The following is a 23,195-nucleotide window of genomic DNA, read 5'->3' as shown; positions in this document are numbered from 1 at the left end:
GGTGGGTGTGTGTGTGTGTGGGGAGGGGGGGTTTGGGGTGGGGAGGGGGGGTTTGGGGAGGGGTGTGGGGTGGGGGTGTGTGTGTGTGTGTGTGTGTGTGTGTGGGGAGGGGGGGTTTGGGAAGGGGTGTGGGGTGGGGTTTGAGGTGGGGTGGGGGTGTGTGTGGGAGGGGTTTGGGGTGGGTGTGTGTGTGTGTGTGTGTGGGGAGGGGGGGTTTGGGAAGGGGTGTGGGGTGGGGGTTTGAGGTGGGGTGGGGGTGTGTGTGGGAGGGGGTTTGGGGTGGGGTGTGTGTGTGTGTGTGTGTGTGTGTGGGTGGGTGTGTGGCTCGGGGTGAGTGTGGGGTTCGGGGTGGGATGGGGGAGTTGGTGTGTGTGGGAGGGGTTTGGGGTGGGGTGTGTGTGTGTGTGTGGGGAGGGGGGGTTTGGGAAGGGGTGTGGGGTGGGGGTTTGAGGTGGGATGGGGGTGTGTGTGGGAGGGGTTTGGGGTGGGGTGTGTGTGTGTGTGTGTGTGGGGAGGGGGGTTTGGGGAGGGGTGTGGGGTGGGGTTTGAGGTGGGGTGGGGGTGTGTGTGGGAGGGGTTTGGGGTGGGGTGGGTGTGTGTGTGTGTGGGGATGGGGGGTTTGGGGAGGGGTGTGGGGTGGGGTTTGAGGTGGGGTGGGTGTGTGTGTGGGTGGGTGTGGAGGAGTTGGTGTGTGTGTGTGTGTGGGGGGGGGGGGGGGGAGGGGTGGGGGTGTGAGGTTGTTGAGGATGTGCTCAGGAATTGGAGGCCATTCAGGGAGTGCCACAATCCATGCAGTAAGCAGATGGTGAGCTCATGGTGTATCGGGGTGTAGGAGACATAGTATGAACAGGGATGGTGTTCACACTCTGAGACTGCACGGACACTCACTGCTACCCCAGCCCCTTCACCCCCATGCCCCAAATCCCACTGATATTTGTAGGAAATGTGTGGATCAATCTGCATCATAATCAAAGGCTCATGCTCCCAGAATCTTACCAAAGCAAGGCTATTCAGCCTCCAAATCTGTTGCTGGCCCTTTTGAATGATTTATCCAATTAATCGCCCTCCCCTCCTCCAGCTGTGCAGACTTCCCAGTTTGAGAACTTCCTCGTTTGAAAGTTATTGTTGAATGTGTTCCTTCTCAGGCAGCACGCCTTGCTGCTCAGCTCCACGACCGCAGATTATCACTGGGGCCATTCCCAGAGTGGCACCCAATCCAGGATGGGAATTCCCTGGGGATCACTAGGACTCTCTGTAGGATACATGGTGGGAGTTGTGCTGCCAACTCAGTTAAAGATGCACCTGGACCTTTTGGTGACAATCTGACTGTGATAGCTGACCATGTGATCCATGGCCCACATTGGGATCTGCCACCCTCACCCTGTCTGGCCTACATGTGACTCCAGACCCACAGCAATGGGTCCAGGCTCTCCCTGAATACCCTCTGAAATGGTGGAGGGAAACTCTCAGGGATAGTGGAGGGAAACTACAAACAGAAAATAAATGTTGGTGCAATCAGTCACACCCTCCCCTCCCCCCCACAAGTGATGAGATAAAATAAAAGCCTAGCATGTGTGGGGAATGTGTGGGTGTGTGTGTGGAGGCAGATGTGGGCGATTGTGGGCTGAGGGACAGTGGACAATTATAATCTTCTCTCCCACTCTCTCTCTCTGTGTAGGGACGAAGAGTTTTGAATATGGGGGCTCACACTGGCACGAGCGCTGCTTCACCTGCAGCCGCTGCCTGAAGGAGATTGGCACTGCCAGCTTTGTCCCAAAGGGAGACGAGATTTACTGCATCTCCTGCAACGAGAAGAAGTTTTCCAAGCACTGCGTCCACTGCCGAAAGGTGAGAGAGAGAGAGGTCTGGTCTGAGCAAATCACAGACAATGTGCAGACTGTGACAGGCAGCGTTCCCATTGTTATAGCATGACAGACACCGGTTACTGTGTTCACATTTCATGTTTTCACGATGCCTGGTGAGTTATTGAGTAACAATGTATGGTGTTACTGAGCTGTGTCAGGTACAGCATCAAATCCCAGCAGGGGGAAAGTGACATTGACTATTGGTGTAAATTGGAAGAGATGCATCCCCAATGAATCACAAAATACCATATTTATACAACTGTTCCTTCCTGAGTTACACAATGGTCACTGGACTGGATAAAGAATCTGACAATAATAGAGATTGCACTGGCTGTTGTCAACTCCTACGTACACAGTGAGCCTACAAGGCTGACACGGCCTGGGATAGATTTCAGAAGCAACTGTGTGGGACGAGGAGGAGAGAATGGTTCATGTTGCATTGTGTTTGTGGGCGGAGACAGAGTTTAACACTAGACTTTGGAAGGAGCAGGTCTGTGCTATGCAGCTTCTAAGAGTTAAAAATTGTGAAAAGGACACTAGACATTAGAGCGGTTCTTTCTTGCTGTCACCAGCAACAGGACACAAGGAACAGACCGGAACAAAGGGACATTATTCCTTACAGCATGAAAAGATGGTGCTGATGCAGCAAGAACAGTTCATTGTCAATTTTTAATTGCAGACACAGCAGTTAGATTCTGATTGGTCAGGGCATTGCCTTTCTGAAAAGTGTATGATGTGTGCCACACAAACCAGATTCTTGGTCTTATGTTTGTAGCTTCTATCACACACAAATACATCATATTACAGGGTGATGGCGTTAAATTGGTTTCCAGTATAACTCAGCACAGTCTGGATTATTTAGTAAATGCTGTCTAATAAACAGTATCTATCTAATGATGGATGTACTTTTCTGGGGTTTGCAAATATGAGCTGTCAGTCAGTCGTTGGACGAGATGGCCAATGTATTTGGCATCACACAGGCACTGAAACTCACAGATCACATTTCTATTTGTGCAGTAGGCAAAACATCTTTATGACTGGACAGCAGCATGAGAGTTAAATCACAGAGAGACTGGGTTGAACTCTGTTGTCAGGGTGAGGGAGTGAATTGATCATGAGAGATCAGAGCTGGAGCCAGTTGGCTGCTCCCCTACACATTTCAGAAACCCCTACAGTGTTTGAGAGAAGTGTTGTCCATCCTACAGGCCGCAACAATCCACGACCACTAATGTCCCCTTTGGACAGAAGCTCGAATTCTGCTTCCCCCTGGTGGGCAGCTGTGGAAGCGTTTGAATCTATTAGCTCTTCAACAACATACTGAAAGCTAGTGCTTCCAAATAAAACTGTTGGATTATAACATGGTGTTGTGTGATTTTAAACTTTGTCCGCCCCAGTCCAACACTGGCACCTCCTCATCTTACTGAAAACCAGAAGCCATAGGTTAATCTGAAGCAAATCATAACTCACATTTAATTTCATAATTTCAATGGCCATTAATCATGACTACGGTCATGTAATTTCTCATCTCCTTTGCCTGACTAGGTGAGAGATGCATTTGCTGATTTCTGTTTCCCCTCCAAACATCCAAAGGTTTGAATCGACTTTCTTGTCTCTGCCAGGAATGTGATTACCCTGTGTAGTGTCTGTTTGGAGATACACAACCACCTTGTGTTTGCACCATCACCAGCTTTACCCCAGGTTCCTTCACAGGAGCGTCAGTAAAATCTGACACTGAAGCAGAGCAGGATGTTCACACTGATTTACTCAAGGAAGAAAGGAAGCAGAAAGGTAGAGAACAGAAAGTAGGCCATTAAGCCTCTCAAGCCTGTTCCACAGGATCCTGGCTGATTTTTAACCTCAATGTCTTCTTCCCACGTCTTCTGTCTAATCACAGATTTCACTAGTGTTCAGAAATCTACTGCATCTGCCTTGAATCCACCCACAGCTTCTGGGATAGAGGATTCCAAAGATTCATCACTGAGGGAAGATGTCACTTCTCATCTCTGTCCTCTGGATTCTGAAGAGGTGACACTCCTTTCCAGACTCTGAAACCATCAGACCAGCACCCACCCTCACAATTAACAATCAACAGTTTTGCTTTTGAAACGGATCATATCACTTTGATTGTAACAAATTTAAAAAGCATTACTCACACGGCATCAACGTTTTCCGTCGGAGTGTCAAAGTATTTTCACAATGGGAAGGGTTGATGTTTACAGTTTGAAGCAGGCTGTTGGAGGTACAAACACTAATAGAAGATGTTAGGCCCATCGAGACAGTGATGTGATAATGGAATGATTGAAACAGAGATGTTGAAGAGGTCAGGAGCAGCAGTGATCCTGGGTAAAGGGGGGATTTGGAGTTAGGGATGAGCAAGGCCATAACAGACTGAACCTACCTGTGAACCTGTTCCTATCGGATTTACCTATTGGCTGTTGTGGGGCTCCTTTGGCTGATGTTCCCACTGTCTGAAGTTGTGAACTGTCTGATGTGTTTCAGGCCATCACCAGTGGAGGACTGACCTATCGTGATGAGCCTTGGCATACAGAATGCTTTGTGTGTAAGACATGTCGCAAACAGCTGGGTGGACAGCGTTTCACTGCCCATGAGAACTTTCTCTACTGTGTCGACTGCTACAGTAACTTCATTGCCAAGAAGTGTGGTGTTTGTCACAAGCCTGTGACTGGTGAGTTACTGCATCTTGCCACTACTTTTTAAGCAACATTATAAAATAAGAGGTGGATTTGTCAAATGGTGCCAGTATTCATCTTAGTGACTCCATCCCTTACCTGACCAACCTTCATACCTTGTGCATCCTCGCAATCCCCTGCCAGCCCCCAGCATCCCACTGAAATCTGAAACAGCCTTTCATGTGATTGGGTCATCTATATTATTCATCCCTCATTGCACCGCATCCTTTGACAGAAAGCAAATATCCTCCAATACTGGAAACACTCAGCAGGTCTGGCAATGGAACCCTGAAGAGTAATACTCGACTTGAAGCATTAACTCAAGTTCTTACAAGTAGTAACAGAATCATAGGCAGAGGTCTTCAGCATTGAAACAGGCCCTTCATTCATGCCACCCAATTTTCACAACTAATCTAGTCCCATTTCCCTGTGCTTGGTCCATATCCTTCCATATTTAGCCCATCCATGTACCTGTCCAGCTGTTTCTTAAATTACAAAATTGTACTTGCCTTCACCACGACCTCTGGCATCCCTCATCCAGACTCTCACCACCTTCTGTGTGAAAAAATTGCCCCTCTGGACCATTTTGTATCTCTCCTTAAACCTATGCCCTCTAGTTTTAGACCTCCTTACCAGAGGGAAAAGCTGTCAGCTATCTACCTTGCCTAAACCTCTCATGATTTTATAAACCTTTATAAGGTCACCCTTTAGTCTCCTACGCTCAAAGCAAAAAAGTTCCAGTCTATCCAACCTCTCACTATAACTCAAAACTTCTAATCCAGCTAGCATCCTAGTAAATCTTTTCTGCATTCTTTCCAGTTTAATAACATCCTTTCCAGTTTAATAACATCCTTTCTATAGTAGGGGAGTACTCCAAACGTGGCTTCACCAACATCTAGTTCAGCTGCAACAAGGCGTTCCAACTCCGATACTCAGCGCTCTGACTGATGAAAACAAGCATGTCGAAAGCCTTCTTCACCGCACTCTCTACCTGTGACCCCACTTTCAAAGATCTATGAATCTGTACCCCTAGATCTCTTTGTTCTGTAATACTCCCCAAGACCCTCCACCATTGACTGTGTAAGTCCTGCCTTGGTTTGCTTTCCCAAAATGCAACACATTGCACGCATCAAAATTAAACTCCACCTGCCACTCCTCAGCCCACTGAGCCAGTTGATCAAGGTCTCGCTGTATTCCCAGGTAACCTTCTTCACTGTCGACTCTACCATCAACCTTGGTGTCATCCGCATACTTACTAACCACACATCCAAGTTCTCATCCAAATCATTTATATAAATGACAAATAACAGCGGACCCAGCACCAATTCCTGTGAGTCACTGCTGGTCACAGGCCTCCAAATCCAAATCAGGCCTCCACAACCCACCATCACTACCCCCTTATCTTCTACCATCAAGCCAATTTTGTATCCAGTCGGCTTGGTCTCCCTGGATCCTTACTCAACAACTTGGTACCTCGTCAAAGGCCTTGCAAAAGTCCATGTAGACAACATCCACTGCACTGTCCTCAATTACTTTCTTGGTCACCCCTTCCGAAAATTCAAATTCATGAGACATGATTCCCCACATACATAGCCCGCTGGCTATCCCAAATGGATCCTTGTCTCTCCAAATGTCTGTAGATCCTGTTCCAGAGAACCCCCCTCTAACAACTTACCCACCACAGATATTAGGCTCCCCAGTCTGCAGTTCCCAGGCATTTCCCTGTAGACTTTCTTAAATAATGGCACAACATTAGTCACCCACCAACCTTCGGGCACTTCAGCCAAGCTTGTCGATAATACAAATATCTCAGCAAGGGGCCCTGCAATTTCCTCCCTAGCCTTCTGCAAAGTCCCGGGATACACTTCTCCAGGTCCTGGGGATTGATCCACCTTACTGCATTTTAAGATTTCCAGCACCTCCTCTTCTATAATGTGGACTCTCTTCAAAACATTACTATTTATTTCCCCAAGTCCCTTAGCATCCATACTTTCCTTGATGGTCAAAGCTGATCAGAACTATTCATTCAGGATCTTAGCCATCTCTTGTGGCTCCACATGTATATGACTTTGTTCATCTTTAAGAGGCCAATGCTCTCCCTAGATAGATGATTGATTGATTAACAGGAAGCAAAGAGTGGGGATAAATGAGTGCTATTCTGGTTGGTAATCTAACTAGTGGTGTGCCTCAGGGATCAGGTTCACAATTTATATAGATGATTTGGAGTTGGGGACCATGTACAGTGTGTCAAAATTTGCAGATGACTGAAGTGTTGCAGGGGAACATAAATAGTGAGTGGTGAAAGGTCTGGTGGATGGAATACAATGCTCATAAGTGTGAAATCAAACATTTTGGTAGGCGTAACCGTAAAAAAGGATTATTATGTCAATGGTAAAAAAAATTGTAACATGCTGCAATGCAGAGGGACCTGGGTGTCTTTGTGCATGAATCACAGAAAGTTGGTCTGCAGGTGCAACAGGTAATTAGGAAGGCAAATGGAATTTTGTCCTTCATTGCTAAAAGGAATCGAGTTTAAAAGCAGGGAGGTTATATCGCAGTTATATAAAGGTGCTGGTGAGACCATACCTGGAGTACTGTGTGCAGATTTGGTCTCCTTACTTGAGAAAGGATGTACTGGCACTGGAGGGGGTGCAGAGGAGGGTCACCAGGTTGATTCTGGAGTTGAGGGTGTTGGCTTATGAGGAGAGGCTGAGTAGACTGGGATTATATTCATTGGAATTTAGGAGAAGCATAAAAGTATGAAGGGAATCCATAAGATCGAAGTAGAGAGGATGTTTCCACTGGCAGGTGAAACTAGGACAAGAGGGCATAGCCTCAAAAATGGGGGAAAAGGACCTACACCATTGGGAGGGTTGTGAATCTGTGGAATTTCCTGCCCAGACAGTAGTAGCTACTTCAGTAAATGTTTTTAAAGCTAGGTTAGGTATTTATTTGAATAAAAGAATTAAAGGTGAGAGTGAGGGTAAGTGGGGCTGAGGCCATGAAAGGATCACCAATGATTGTATAGAATGGTAAAACAGGCTCAAATGGCCAGACAGCTTACTCCTGCTCAGAGCTCTTATGTTCTTACTCTTTTCCTCTTCAAGCACTTATGAATCTCTTTGGATTCTCCCTTACCTTACCTGCCAAAGTCATCTCTATCCCCTTTCAACCCTCCTGATTTCTCTCAAGTGTCCTCCAACACCCTCTAAGTTTGCTTGATACCAGCTGCCTATATAGAACACATGCTCCTCCTTTATCTTGACCACAGCCTCAATAACTCTAATCATCCAGGATTCCCTACCCTACCTGCCTCACCATCCACTCTCACAGGAACATGCTGGCCCTGAGCCCTCATTAACTCACTTTTGGAAGCCTCCCACTTAGCAGATGACCTGTGAACCAGCAGATAGCCTGTGAACAACCTCTCCCCAAACAACTTTTAAAAGTTCCTGTCTAAGCCCATCTAAGACATTGCCTGAATTTAGAATTTTAACTGTGGACTAGACCTATCATTTTCCATAACTACTTTAGAAACATTGGAACCATAGTTACTGGCCCCAAAGTGCTCCCCCAGTAACATTTCTGTCACTTGCCTTGCTTTATTTCCCAAGAGGATGTCACGTTTTGCACCTTCTCTAGTAGGGCTACCTCATGAACACAATTAACATGTTTCCATCCAAGCCCTTAACACTATGGTGTACCCAGTGGATGTTGGAGAAGTTAAAATCCCGTACCATCACAACCCTATCATTCTTGCAGTTATCTGCAATTCACTACATTGTTTCCCCTCGATCTGCTGCTGACTACTGGGGGCCTATAGTACAATGCTATCAAACTGATCTCCCCCTTTTTATTTCTTAGCTCTATATGCGCTGGAGATAAAAGAGGACCAGTGGATGTATTGTATTTACATTTCCAGAAGACATGTGATACAATGTCATGTCAAAGGTTATTATGGAAAATACAATCTCACTGTGTCAGAGGGGTAACATATGGGCATGGATAGAATATAGTTTTCTCCATTATCCAACTGCCTCTCTCCCATTAGTTAACCAACCCCTGTATCCATACGAGTGCACTATCCAAAACCCACCGTGCTCTTGTTTATGAAGTAGCTTGATGTGTACCATCTTATCAAACGCCTTCTGAGAATCCAAATATATTACACTCCCTGCTGCTTCCATATCTATCCTCCTTGTTACCTGCTCAGGGAATTCGAGTAAATTTGTCGGTCATAATCCCCTCTTCATGAAGCCATATATCTGAATGCCCTATTTATGTCCTTCAAATAGATCATAACAAAAGCTACCGGGTTTTGACTCCTTCCTTTTTTAAATAAAGGTGTTTCATTGGCTGTTTTCCAATCCTCTTGGACTTTTTCAGAATCTAAGGAGACCTGGAAGATTCCTGCCAGTGTATTCACCATCTCTGTAGCTATCTTTTCATGCTGCAATTATACAAAACGCTGGTGCGGCCAGACTTGGAATATTGTGTACAGTTCTGGTTGTCCATTACAGAAAGGATGTGGAAGCATTGGGAAAGGTGCAGAGGAAATTTACCAGGATGTTGCCTAGTCTGGAGGGAAGGTCTTATGAGGAAAGGCTGAGAGACTTGGGACTGTTCTCATTGGAGAGAAGGTGGCTAAGGGGGGGATTTGATAGAGACATACAAGATGATCAGAGGATTAGATAGGGTAAACAGTGAAAGATTTTTTCCTAGGATGATGTCGTCAGCTTATACAAGAGGGCATAACTATAAATTGAGGGGTGATAGATTTAAGACAGATGTCAGAAGCAGGTTTTTTTTACACAGAGTGGTAAGGGCATGGAATGCCCTACCTGCTAATGTAGTTAACTCAGCCACATTAGGGAGATTTAAACAATCCTTAGATAAGCACATGGACGATGATGGGATAATGTAGGGGGAACGAGCTGAAAATAGTTCACAGGTCAGCGCAACATCGCGGGCTAAAGGACCTGTTCTGCACTGTACTGTACTATATTCTAAGTCAGAGTAAGTATAAGTGGACCTTTGTTGAGGCTGGCAGGGTGTAATGAGTGGTGTGACACAGGGGCCAGTGCAGGGGCCTCAGCTGTTTAAAATGTATCTAAATAATTCAGAGGAAGGGATAATAGGAGCTAAATTTGATAAGACAAGGAGAGGTAGGAGAGGGAGTGTGAAGAGGACATGAAGAACCTACAAAGGGACAGAGATAGGGAGTGGGTAAAGATCTGACAAATGGAAGACAAGGTAATAAAGTGTGAAATGGTCCATTTTGGAATAAAGAATAAAAAATAAGCAAATTATCAAAATGTGAAGAATTGAAGAGCTCTATGATGCAGAGAGATCTGGGTGTCTTTGAGCATGAATCACAGAATGTTAGTAAGTGTTGCAAGAGTAGAAAGATCATGCTTCAGGTACATAGGGAATTGGTGAGACCACATCTGGACAGTAGTGGTCACTGTACTTACAGAAGGATGTTAACATGCTGGAGACAGATCAGAGATGGTTTATTGTTCTATGACCTGGAATGAGCAGATTCCCATATGAGGAAAGGCTGGACAGGCTAGACCTGCATCCTCTAGAGTTTAGAAGATCAGAGGTGACTTAACTGTAACAAAAATCCTCAGGGGACTTGACCAGGTGGATGTTTAAAAGCTGCTTCCCCTCTTCTAGGAGAATCTAGAATCAGGAATCATAGTTTAAAATCAGGAGGTGCCCATTAAAAACAGAAACGAGGAAACACCTTTCTCTTAAAGTTTGAGAGTTCTTGAAATTCCCTTCCTCAAAAGGCAGTGGATGCAGAATACTAATATTTTTAAGGCAGAGGGAGATGAGTCTCAATGACTAAGAGGAATGAAAGATGATCGGGGATAGCAGTGTTTGCAGGAATGTAGAGTTGATGTTAAAATCAGATCAGTCAAGATCTTCTTATATGCCAGGCTTAAAGGAGTGATTGGCTTACTTTGCCTTGTGTGCATATTGTTTCAATGCTCCAACTATACACCATGTGTGATATCGTTTTCATATGATGTTGCCTTGTTCCTAGGATTTGGAGGGGCTGAGGTTGTAACCTATGAAGATCGTCAGTGGCACAGCAACTGCTTCAAGTGCAAGAAGTGTTACAGTTCCCTGATCAACAAGCGTTTTGTTACCCACAACAGGGATGTGTACTGCCCTGACTGTGCAAAGTCCCTGTAAATCCTGGATCATCCCACACAGCAACGGGAAACACTTGAATGGTACTCGCTGATCAAATCCATTACCCTGTTTTCCCAGAGTTTTTAAAAGTAACCAAATGCTTTTAAGGCAGTACAATAGCATTTGCTTGCAATTATTTCAGAAGTTTGATAATATGACCGCAGTATTTCCTGCAATGCTAAATATTAACCGAAAGCATGCAAAATAGCTAAAGGTTTAACAAACAATTCTTCAGTTAAAGTTTAATTCAAATGCCTGCAATAATAGTGACTTTAGAGAGAGCTTCTTAAAAGAATAAAAATAAGTAAATGCTGGAATGATATTTAAACTCATCATTTATAATGCTATTTACTCAGTATTACTGTTGTATTTGACTGCATGCATTGCTCACCCAGGGGGTCTTGTCACTTCAGGGATTGGTCCTTTAATGCAATGAAATGTACTCTTAAAATTTAAATCCATTTTCATCCCATAGAATATAAGCAGGATGCTGTTCTGTGGAAGTATGATCGCTTTGAGACACTGTTTTGGTATATGATTTGGATCATACACAAGTTGAGCTGTATGAGGCTTCTATGTAGATACTGAAACCTTTTCCAACAGTGATACCAAACAATTTAGACAGCAGATTGCTTTTGTCACCAGCCTTACAACAATTGATGTTTTAAACACAACTGTGCAGGTGTGAATTTTCTTATTTCTATTCCAGTCAATAGACCTTTGTTCAGTATGTTCAGGATTTGTTTGCACACTAATGATAGTTAGACCCAATTTACTGTTGCTTTTGCAATGACTAATTGTATTTGCCATGTTGAAAATGTGTAATGGAATAATGTGTGACCTCATAGCATGCGAGGTCATCATCCCATTCAGTATCTGGATGATCAATGGATTACTTGCAGCATGATGACACTGTACCATAATAAAATACTTTCAAACATCCAGACAGCTATGTGCTTTTTGGAATCAGGTAACTAGTTTTCCAGTTCAGAATGAGCAGAGATGGGCACTATCTGCTTTTCTCACCAAAGTTACATGAAGCTAAACACACATCAAACCCCCATGTTTCTGAGGACACTGATTATCAGGGGATCCAACAAAGGACAAGTGGGTTAGCAACCAGAGGTCACAGATGTAAAATAATTGGCAGAAAGGGGGGGGGGGGGGGGGGGGGGCTGGTGAGGGGAGATGAGGGGGAAAAAAAATTAGTCAGGCTTTAGCTCTGGCTATGGAATGAATGGGGCAGGACACAATTTCACTGGAATTCTGAAAACGTAGCTGGAAAAACACCGGAGACTGGTCGGGCTTCAGAGAGAAAGCGAGGATCTTAAACTAAATCAGAAACATCTATCAAAGGGCTAGCATGGACACAATAGGCCAAACAGTCACTTTCTGCACTGCATGATTCACAAATACTCAGTGCATAGATTTTATTAAACTTACAGAAAAGCCATTACATCAAACCAGTCGGTATCACTGTATTGCTCCACACAAACCTCTTTTCTAAACTTCATCTCACCCAATCAGCATGTCTTTCTATTCTTTTTTTCCCTCATTTAACTTTTCCTCAAATGGACAATACCTGTTAAGACAACATAAGGAATAGAATCAAAAGACAGGTCATTCAGAGTATTGCACTATTGAGTTTCACATTCTCACCACTCTCTGGGGAAAGAGGGTTTTCCCATAGGATTTATGGCACACACTGCTGACTGCTGACATCTCTTTCAAAGATGAGCCTCTTTCTCACATATACCCATCAGTCCCACTGCTAGCGTTAATCTCTATCATTCAGGCCAAGGGTAAGTTCAGCCATGCTCACCCCTCACTATCTTACATAGAAGGAGACTCTCTGTCAACATCTACAAGGGAAAAAAACCTTCAATACTGATCAAAGGAAAGCTGTGAAGAGTAAAATTAAACAGTAAGCCATTTCCATTTTTTATTTTGTAAAATTGATTGAAGTGATACACAGATTCTATTTACATACCACTGTCAACAGAGCATTGAACAAGAGTAATGTGCACAGCAAGAGGGAACTTTAGTTGGCGATTGTCATTTTATTGCAAAGATTTCAAGGTAACTATCTTACAAAAATACAGTCAATGGTTAACCTAAGGCACTGCTCTAGTCTAACTCAATGCTGCATGTAGTAAGGTTGACCATTTTCAGCATTTGATACAGACTAGAAGATTCTGATATCTAAAACTTGTACAGAGGGAAAGATTGACAATGCTCAGCTAGGAAACAAACTAATGCAATTGTAATGATTAGTTTAAACAAAGAAAAAAAACCAGCCATTTAAGTAATAGCGTCCCTTTAAGAGGAGTGGACATGACTTAGCAAGTATTCATTGTTGGCCCCGTGGATGAGGTTAACAGGGAACAGTAACATAACTTAGATCAAGAGGCAATACTTAATAAATGTAACAGACGAGGAAAGTGCAGCTAAAAGAATGCAGCTTCCTATGTAGGGTAGCAGCTATTTAAATTCATAAGCTAAGGAAACATACAGTTTCACTTCAGGTTAATACATGCAGAGTATGGACGGGATATGAATTAGCAAGTTCAAGGCCACAGTGAAAAGGTGGTTTAAACTTGATGGATGGTGTTGGGACAATCCTTAATGATACAACCCCTAATACAGAAAGAACAATTAACAAAAGCTGTTCATTAAGAAATGGTTTTGTGGCCCAATACTGTCTGTATGTACAATAATACTTAGATTTATTATGAAAAACTTAAATATATTAAGCAAAGAAAACATATGTTTAAAATGAGTCAAATACATGTAAATATTAAGTTGCTACCTACAAATACTTGAGTTTATCAACCGAAGCCATTTCATTTTTAATGTACGTTAGTAGTGCAGGCTTATTTGAAAATACAGTATCCTAGAAAGTTTGACACAGAACAGGAGTATGTTTAAATAACATCAGCTCACAATTTGGTTTCCTATTGGTTCCACATGTAACTCAAATTTTGTAAAGAAACACCAACCAATATTTTCATATTAGAAAGCCTAAGCATCTCTCACCCACCTAGCATACTTCTTAAAAACTAGCCTCTCCTACACCATTAACTCTTTGTCCTAATACAACGTTCATGGAGTTAAATCGAAAAGATCCAGACATAGCAAAGTGTGGCTGGAGAGAGCGTGAGTGACAGACAGAAGAATGGTCACAGGTTGAGAGATGGGAATGGGCTGACAGCTTACATTAGCTAGAATAATCTCCCAAAGGGCAGACTTCAGCTACTAAAGATCACAACATCAAACCCATGTCACAAATTTAATTCTGCAATTCCAGCAAATGTGCCTCTCAGCTCTGAATCAGAATTGAGAATTTCCTGTCTATAGTTCCATCATTTCTGTGAACAGTAGCTTTATTTTAACACTTCCTTAAAAAAAGTTAAGTTTTAACAAGTAGAACTGGGACAATTCAACTGTCAACAGTGAGGTAAAGACACCTATTACCCTGCAACCGGAGAGATGGAACATTCATTCAGGACATGGCAAGAGACCAGAATGGCAAAGGTCGCCTAATATGAAAACAAAGCTGGCCTGTATATCTGGTCAGACAAAACGCAGAGTAAAGGAAAGGAATGAAACATCACCTGATTACACTCACTGCCAAAGCAGATCATAAAAATCAAAGTTAAAAATCCACAACACCACGTTATAGTCCAACAGGTTTGTTTGGAAGCACTAGCTTTCGGAGCGCTGCTCCTTCATCAGGTGGTTGTGGAGTATAAGTTCGTAAGACAGAGTTTATAGCAAAAATTTACAGTGTGACATAAGTGAAATTATATATTAAAAAAGACCTGGATTGTTTGTTAAGTCTCTCATCCTTCAGAATGAACATGTTGGTTTCAGTTCTTTCATATGTAAATCACAGAACATTTAAAAGTTACATTCTCAAGTGAACTTTAACAGTTGGTGTCATATCAGCCCAGATAATGCATTGAAGGTGTGAGCTTTCCGGTGTGAGGCTGTCTGTGCCACAATGGTCAGACTGATTCTAATCTAAAAAATGGATTTACAGAATCTTACATGGGTTCATGCAGTTTTTGAGCAAAATAAAATGTAATTCTGCAAGTACAGGTTCACCCCACAAACTTGTGTGTGTGTGTGGGGGGGCCGGGGGAACAGAGAGTGTGTGCGCGTGTAGGTAGTACAATGGGGTCACCTGTAATGTGAGATGAACCCAAGGTCCTGGTTGAGGCCCTCCCCATGGGTATCGAACTTGGTTATCAGCCTGTGCTGGGCTACTTTTCGCTGCTGCCTGTCCTGAAGTCCACCTTGGAGGATGGTCACTCGAAGGTCCGAGGTCGAATGTACCGGACCGCTGAAGTATCTCCATCTGGGAGGGAACACTCCCGTCTGGTGATTCTTGTGTGTTGTTAATTCATCCATTGCCGTAGCCTCTGCTCAGTCTTGTCAATGTACCATGCCTCAGGGCGTCCTTGCCTGCAGCATATCAGATACTCAATGTTGGCTGAATCATATGAGTACCTGTCATGTACATGGTGGGAGGTGTCCCCACGTGTAATGGTGGTATCAGTGTTGATACTTTGACATGTCTTGCAGTGGCCACTGTGACACCATACAACCTTGTCATGGTGAACGCTGCAAGAGGTGTCAGAATGTTGATATGGATACCACCATTACACGTGGGGACACCTCCCACCATGTACATGACAGGTACTCATATGATTCAGCCAACATTGAGTATCTGATATGCTGCAGGCAAGGACGCCCTGAGGCATGGTACATTGACAAGACTGAGCAGAGGCTACGGCAATGGATGAATTAACAACACACAAGAATCACCAGACGGGAGTGTTCCCTCCCAGATGGAGATACTTCAGCGGTCCGGTACATTCGACCTCGGACCTTCGAGTGACCATCCTCCAAGGTGGACTTCAGGACAGGCAGCAGCGAAAAGTAGCCCAGCACAGGCTGATAACCAAGTTCGATACCCATGGGGAGGGCCTCAACCAGGACCTTGGGTTCATCTCACATTACAGGTGACCCCATTGTACTACCTACACACACACACACGCGCGCACCCCCTCTCACAGACTTATACACCTTTGCATTCGCACGCACACTCTGTCACAGACACTTATCAAACCCCAACCACATGCACACGCACATACAAGTTTGTGGGGTGAACTTGTACTTGCAGAATTACATTTTATTTTGCTCAAAAACTGCATGAACCCATGTAAGATTCTGTAAATCCATTTTTTAGATTAGAATCAGTCTGACCATTGTGGCACAGACAGCCTCACACCGGAAAGATCACACCTTCAATGCATTATCTGGGCTGATATGACACCAACTGTTAAAGTTCACTTGAGAATGTAATTTTTAAATGTTCTGGGATTTACATATGAAAGAACTGAAACCAACATGTTCATTCTAAAAGATGAGAGACTTAACAAACAATCTAGGTATTTTTCAATATATAATTTCAGTTACATCACATCAACTTTTGCTATAAATTCTACGTCACACGATCTTATACTCCACAACCATCTGATGAAGGAGCAGCGCTCCAAAAGCTAGTGTTTCTAAATGAACCTGTTGGACTATAACCTGGTGCTGCATGATTTTTAACTTTGTACACCCTAGTCCAACAAAATCAAAAGAACTGTCAGTCATGAGAAAAATAAAACAATACAGTCAAGGAACATGCCCCTGAAATGTTGAACGGTGCAAATGAACATCTCTGTGACATTGCAGATGCCACCTTTGTTACGATCTTGTTAATTCTTCTGGGAAAGAGGAGGAAACTCCAGAGAAGCAGCTTCATGTAACAAGGCTTTCAGCACGTAGTACAACACTGATTATGCAAGTGCAATCATAAGTGATGTTCAGGATCAAGCTGTTTAGAGTCCTGAGAACACACAACAAATTGAGATGGTTATATACAATAAGAATTGACAGAACAGGGCAAAAAGACTTCAATGTTGATGTTGCTGCTGCACAGAAACCTTTCCTTAACCCATTTGATCTCATTCTTTATCAGCATATTCTCCTCTCCCTCACGGGTTTACTGCCTTCCTCTTAAACAAACTCGTACCATTTTGCTCAATGCATCTTTATGGTGCACATTTTCCACACTCAGGATGAAGAAACTTCTTTCCGAACCCCTGTTTCAATTCCCCATCTTATTTGGCTGACCTCTAATTTTGATCTTTTCAAACTGTGATTATTTCCTCTATGCCTAACACATTTGAAATTAAGCCAAAGATTGGTTTGCTATTTTTGAAATGGCCTTATAACCTGCATTACTCCTTTTACTGATGTGCACATCTGCATCCTCTTTGCTTATTCTTCCTTTCAAAGTGTACCACCCCCCAGTGACCTTGATTGAAAGCAATTTACTGATTACCACATTCTACTGTAAGGAGGTTAAAACATCAAAACATATCTTTTCAGGATAAAGAAAAGGGTGGCAAAATGAATTTCACTTTAAATCTTAGGGTGATGAAGAGTTTGCTAGAAGGTGACTGATTTTGTTTCTTGTGAATGGCACCAGACTTGTTCATGTGATGTGGATATGGCTGCTCGGGCCAGCATTTATTTGAGAAGGTGGGGGTGAGCTGCCTTCTTGAACTGCTGCAGTCCATGTGCTGTGACTTGACCCACAATGTCTCAGGGAGGGGATTCCAGGATTGTGACCCAGTGATACTAAAGGAATGGTGATATATTTCCAAATCAGGATGGTGACTGGCTTGCAGGCAGTGGTGTTCCCATGTATCTGCTGCCCTTGTCCTTCTAGATGGTAGTGGTCATGGGTTTGGAAGGTGCTATCTAAGAAACCTTAGTGAATTTCTGCAGTGCATCTTACAGATGGTACACACTGCTGATACAGATAGTGGGAATAGATACTTGAGGATGTGGTACCAATCAAGTGGCTGCTTTGTCCTGGATGGTGTCAAGCTTCTTGAGTGTTGTTGGAGCTGCACCCATCCAGGCAAGTGTGGAAGTAGTTTGAGGAGGTGAGTTACTCACTGCAGTATTCCTAACTTGTGTTGAAAATTATTACTTTGGATATGTTGCTACATTATATCTTCCATTCAGTCTCGAGTTGATTGATCGAGGTCTGATCCAGTTGAGGGATGGGCTAGGCTATGTTGAGGGCAGCAGTGAGTATACCATGATTCTGCAGGCACATATTGGCACAGAGTTGGTACAATGGCATGTTTCATTCCCTGAAGCGTATGACTGAAAAGCAACTTTAGGACAACACCCCAACAGCTCGGTGGCACTTTTTCCTGAGACCAGATTTCTTGAAACTGTTCAAATTCTGAAACTGCTACAGTGGGATTTGAGTTGTTTTCAGAATAACCGGTCCAACGCACAGCACTACTGTAATCAATTTCTATCAACTTCAACTGCATTGGTTACAGGGCCATCTTTAAATGATGCTCCAAGAATCAGGACAAACTCTATTACTGAAGACACTGTCAGAATGTCTTGAATCAAACTTTACCTGATGTTTCCTCAATAGGTGTGGTCAAGGACGTCATTCTTCCTCCATTTCCTTCAAGAGCACTGATATGGCTCTCCGAAATGCCAGCAATATCAATCAAGTTTTGGTTACAGGCATCAGCACTGCAGGGAGTGACTGCTAATTTGGTGGCCTTTGAACAAATATCAAGTCCAATATAATCCTTGAGGATCCATGTATCTGCTTTGCCATTCTGATGCCCAACACTTCGATCCACTTCATTTACATGCAAGAGTTCAGATACAACACAGTCTTCACTTGGTATAGGGCTTAAGCAGGAGAGAGAACAGAATGAGATTGACGTGAATAAAAAGAGGATTATGCACCTTGTGTTTGCTCCAATCATTTACCTCGAATAAATGGCACCATTTCTGACTCCTTATTTACCTGGCTATCATCACTATTTGGCAAGTTACAGATTACTGGTGCCAGTTTAAACACGGTGACTATTAATTCTGAAATAATTGCCGAAAGTGCTGGAGAAACTCAGCAGATCCAGCAGTACCTGTGCAAAGGGAAACAGGGTTGATGTTTCCAATCCAATATGACTTGTGTTTTTATGTAACTCATAATTCTGTTCAGTTTCTCTATATTTAGGTTTTGTTTCAGCTTAATGGGCTGTATAATGTGATAACTTTGGGTCAGTAAACACAATCTCAGTTGTCTCCACAGCAAGATCTCAAGTGGAAAGGACATGAATGACCCAACACCTAAACCACCAAATGAGTCTTAACAAATGATGGCATCTTGTAACTACGGCAGCGTGCAACTCCCCAGATACTTAACTGGAACATCAGTCAGGGTTGTACAGGGAGGCCGGGAGGGGTTGGAATATGAACACAACCTTCTCACTCACCATGAGAATACAATTGCTAAATTTAGCAGACACTTGTTTCAGATTTGAAATGTACCTTGTCATTTATTAACCGACATGTAGATAATTCTCATACTCCTTAAAGAGTAAAATCCATGGTTAGACACAATACCCAGGGGCCAAGTATTTAACTCTCAGACATACAAGTAACCATCAACATCATTGGTCTGGTGCTTTGGGAGGGCTGTGATACAAGTTACAGCTATATTCCTTTCCAGCCATCTCTAGACACTACTCTTGACAGGCAGTTCAATGACGAGGCACTGGTGTAGGACAGATTCATTGAAATCATCCCATACAATTGTAGAAGGTGTAACAGTAACCAATTCACCTCCTCCCGCTTCACAATTCATAACCTCTCTCAGCCCCCACATACACCTTCCAGGCAAAGCAGGGATTATGTGTACTTCCTTCAAACACAATGCAGACTCCTTTATAGAGATGAGACCACTTTGCAGATCACTTCCACTCTGCCTGCAGGAATGGACACAGCTTGCCAGCTGTTCGCCGGTTCTAAACCCATCTTGTTCCCATGTTAACATGTCCACCCTGGGCCTGCTACAGTGTTCCAAAAAAGCATAATGCAAGCTGGAGGGGCACCATCTCATTTTCCACTTCGGCACTTTACAGCTTCTATGACTCAATATTGAACTCCACCACTTCAGAATATCACCTATGCCTTCTATTTTTCTAAAACCACCACCCTCCCCCTGCTGTGTCCTGTTGACTTTGCTCTTAGTAGAGTGGACTAATTTGCTCCTTCCATAACTAATATTTACAACTATTATATATCTCTCCCATTCCTTTACCAACATTAGCTCTCCTCCTTGCCTTTGCCTCTGGGTACCCTCACATCTGTTCCACCCTCTCTTTCTCCCCATCTGCCTAAGGCTTAAAAACTACTTTACAACAACTTTCAGTTCTGAAGAAGTCAGAATGAACATGGAACTTTAACTCACTGGCTCTCCACAGATGCTGCTAGACAGGAGTGCCTCCAGTACGGTCTGTTTTAATTTCACTTTTCCAGCAGGTGCAGGGTTTTGCTTTTATTAGTTTAGGTTCACATTCTTTACTGCTGCCACAGTTCTGGTCAAAGGTCCCACTAGACCAGAGGTTCCCATTTTGCTCTGAGCACTGATTTAAACTATTTCATTCATGTGGTCTCTAAACTCATTCTTCCCATTATCACTTCCACTGAGATACTGTGAACCATACCTACATGGAAAAGCATGCGCACTCACCCCACACACACACTCCCTCTCTCCCTCACACACACACACATATATAAATCCATGGGGTGAATTTATATTTGCAGATACATTCTATTTTGTTCAAAAAGCACGCAGTCTGTAGGCAGTCAACGTGATATTTTTAAATTCTTGTTTTGGAAATTACAGGCCTTCTCCAGATTGGGTCTAGACAGACTCTAACCTCACACCGTTCATGCATTGTTTGAGTTGAGACGTCTCTTTTTTTAATATATTGATAAGTTATCTTGGGGCAATAAATTCTGGGATTTACGTATTAATCAATTGAAACCTTCATCATCATTCTAGGCGATTACAAACTCTAGAGCCATCTCGCTTTTGTCTAATACATTGCGTCAGTTGTATGACACTTTGATCATGCTCTTATAAGTTTGCTCGCTGAGCTGGAGGGTTCGCTTTCATGAAAGTGAACCTTCCTGGTCAGTGAGCAAACCTACACCCAGAACCTCGACCTCCTCAAAACTCATCATTCTCTTATCAATTCTGTGCCCTGTGTATCCGGCCCATTCGTTACCTGACCAAGGAGCAGTGCTCCGAAAGCTTGTATTTCAAATAAACCTGATGTTGTGTGGCTTCTGACATTGGAAAATTAAACTCGGCTCTCAAACATTCCCAAAGCATCTGTCCAATGTTCCCACAAAATCTTGATTAGGTTCCAGAATTTCTAGTTTATTCTGTGAAATGACACAGAAGACGAAAGACAAACCCACCTCACATCCACTGCCTGGTCTTTGTTCAAATGATCGCTGGTGATATTCATCGCATCAACACCATTCAGCTCCGCTATCTCATCGGAGACATTTCCATCTGACAACTCGGCACTTTCTTGGCCAATACCTTGAAGCTCATCAATTCCATCGGTGCTATCTAATCATCAAATTAGAAATGAGATATACAGCTTTTACTTCCAACTGCATATCTTAAAGAGCACATCTGATAACAGTGCATCCTGCAGTATTTTCAATAAATACATATGACATAATAAGATAGAAAATAAAACAAACAAATGTGGCTGTGTACAATTTGAAACATTTTCCAATTTGTTTCAGAATTTTGAGGGAACCTAATGTTAATTCAAAGGAGCACAGATTTGGAGGGCAAATGGATAAAGAGTTGGGTTTTAGTCAGGACCATAATTGGGACCAGCGACCATAATTCTATTAATTTTAAAACAGTGATGGAAGAGGATAGACCAGATCTAACAGTTGAAGGTCTAAACTGGAGGAAGGCCAATTTTGACGAAATTAGGCCAGAACTTCAAAGGCTGAATTGTGGGGGGGGGGGGGGGGGGGAGAGAGCAGGTGTTCACAGTTAAAGGGATTCATTCCCACTAGGGTGAAAGGCAAGGCGGGTGGGTGTAGGGAATGCTGGATGAGTACAGAAATTGTGCTTTTGGTTAAGAAAATGAAAGAGCATATTTCAGGGATAGACAGCAGAGATCGAGTAAATCCTTAGAAAAATATAAAGGCAGTAGGAGTATACTTGAAAGGAAAATCGGGAGGGCAAAAAGGGGACATGAGATAGCTTTGGCAAATAGGGTTAAGGAGAATCCAAAGGGATTCTACAAATACATTGAGGACAAAAGATAACTAGGGAGAGAATAGGGTCCCTGAAAAGGTCAGCATGGCAGTCTGTGTGAGAGAGATATTAAATGAGTATTTTTGTGATAGTATTTATTGTGGAGAAGATATAGAATGTGGGGAAATAGATGGTGACATCTTGAAAAATGCCCAGATTACACAGGAGAAAGTACTGGATGTCTTAAAATGCATAAAAGTGGATAAATCCTCAGGACGCAAGGTGTTATGTTGAACTGTGGGAAGTTAGGAAAGTGATTGCTGGGCCCCTTGCTGAGATATTTGTATCACTGATAGTCACAGGTGAGATGCTGGAAGACTGGAGGTTGGCTAACGTGGTGCCACTATTTAAGAAAGGGGTAAGAAAAATCCAGGGAATTATAGACCAGTGAGCCTGACATTGACAGTGAAGTTGTGGGAGGGAATCCTGAGGGACAGGATTTACATGTATTTGGAAAGGCAAGGACTGATTAGAGATAGTCAACATGGCTTTGTGTGGGAAATTATGTCTCACGAACTTGATTGAGTTTTTAAAATAAGTAACGAGGAGGCAGAGCACTGGAATGTGAGCTATATGGACTTCAGTAAGGTGTTCGATAAGGTTCCCCATGGTAGACTGGTTAGAAAGATTAGATCTCATGGAATACAGGGAGAACTAGCCATTTGGATACAGAACTGGCTCAAAGGTAGAAGACAGGGTGATGGTGGAGGGTTGTTTTTCAGACTGGAGGCCGGTGACCAGTGGTGTGTCACAAGGATCGGTGCCGAGTCAACTGCTTTTTGTCATTTATATAAATGATTTGGATATGAGCAGAAGAGGTATAGTTAGTAAGTTTGCAGGCAATATCAAAATTGGAGGTGTAGTTGACAGTGAATAAGGTTACCTCAGATTACAATGGGATCTTGATCAGATGGGCCAATGGGGTGAGGAGTGGAGGATGATTTTAATTTAGATAAATGTAAGGTGTTGCATTTAGGAAAGATAAATCAAAGCAAGATTTATACGCTTAATTGTATGGTCCTGGGGAGTGTTGGTGAACAAAGAGATCTTGGAGTGCAGGTTCATAGTTCCTTGAAAGTAGAGTCTCAGATAGATAGGATAGTGAAGGTGGTGTTTGGTATGCTTTCCTTTATTGGTCAGTCCATTGAGTACAGGAGTTAGGAGGTCATGTTGTGGCTGTACAGGATATTGGTC

The 23,195-nt window shown here is 43.1% G+C and overlaps 2 protein-coding genes across 8 annotated transcripts in view; one reads left to right on the top strand and one right to left on the bottom strand.

Annotated features, from left to right (window-relative positions):
- fhl1a (four and a half LIM domains 1a) overlaps positions 1 to 11,703 on the top strand; it is a 300,533-nt gene extending 288,830 nt beyond the window's left edge. Inside the window, 3 exon segments of the mRNA XM_072595648.1 lie at positions 1,679 to 1,848; positions 4,365 to 4,551; positions 10,608 to 11,703. Of these exon segments, the coding sequence (XP_072451749.1) occupies positions 1,679 to 1,848; positions 4,365 to 4,551; positions 10,608 to 10,759 (509 nt within the window). The 3' untranslated portion in view covers positions 10,760 to 11,703.
- Positions 11,704 to 16,231: 4,528 nt separating this feature from the next.
- Positions 16,232 to 23,195, bottom strand: part of map7d3 (MAP7 domain containing 3) — a 123,296-nt gene continuing 116,332 nt past the window's right edge. For 4 of the 7 annotated variants that reach the window (XM_072595639.1, XM_072595642.1, XM_072595640.1 and 1 more), the window contains 3 exons: positions 21,134 to 21,290; positions 18,264 to 18,550; positions 16,233 to 16,661 (listed from right to left, as the gene is read on the bottom strand). In XM_072595639.1, coding sequence (XP_072451740.1) covers positions 16,654 to 16,661; positions 18,264 to 18,550; positions 21,134 to 21,290 — 452 coding nt within the window. In that variant the 3' untranslated portion in view covers positions 16,233 to 16,653. Of the gene's footprint in view, positions 16,662 to 18,263; positions 18,551 to 21,133; positions 21,291 to 23,195 lie in introns of all 7 variants that reach the window. The other 3 variants (XM_072595643.1, XM_072595645.1, XM_072595644.1) reach the window with 2 other exon arrangements.

This window comes from Chiloscyllium punctatum, chromosome 25, assembly GCF_047496795.1.
Source record: "Chiloscyllium punctatum isolate Juve2018m chromosome 25, sChiPun1.3, whole genome shotgun sequence".
Taxonomy (NCBI): domain Eukaryota; kingdom Metazoa; phylum Chordata; class Chondrichthyes; order Orectolobiformes; family Hemiscylliidae; genus Chiloscyllium; species Chiloscyllium punctatum.
The sequence above is the reverse complement of the archived record's forward strand: the minus strand, read 5'-3'. Positions and strand labels throughout refer to the sequence as shown.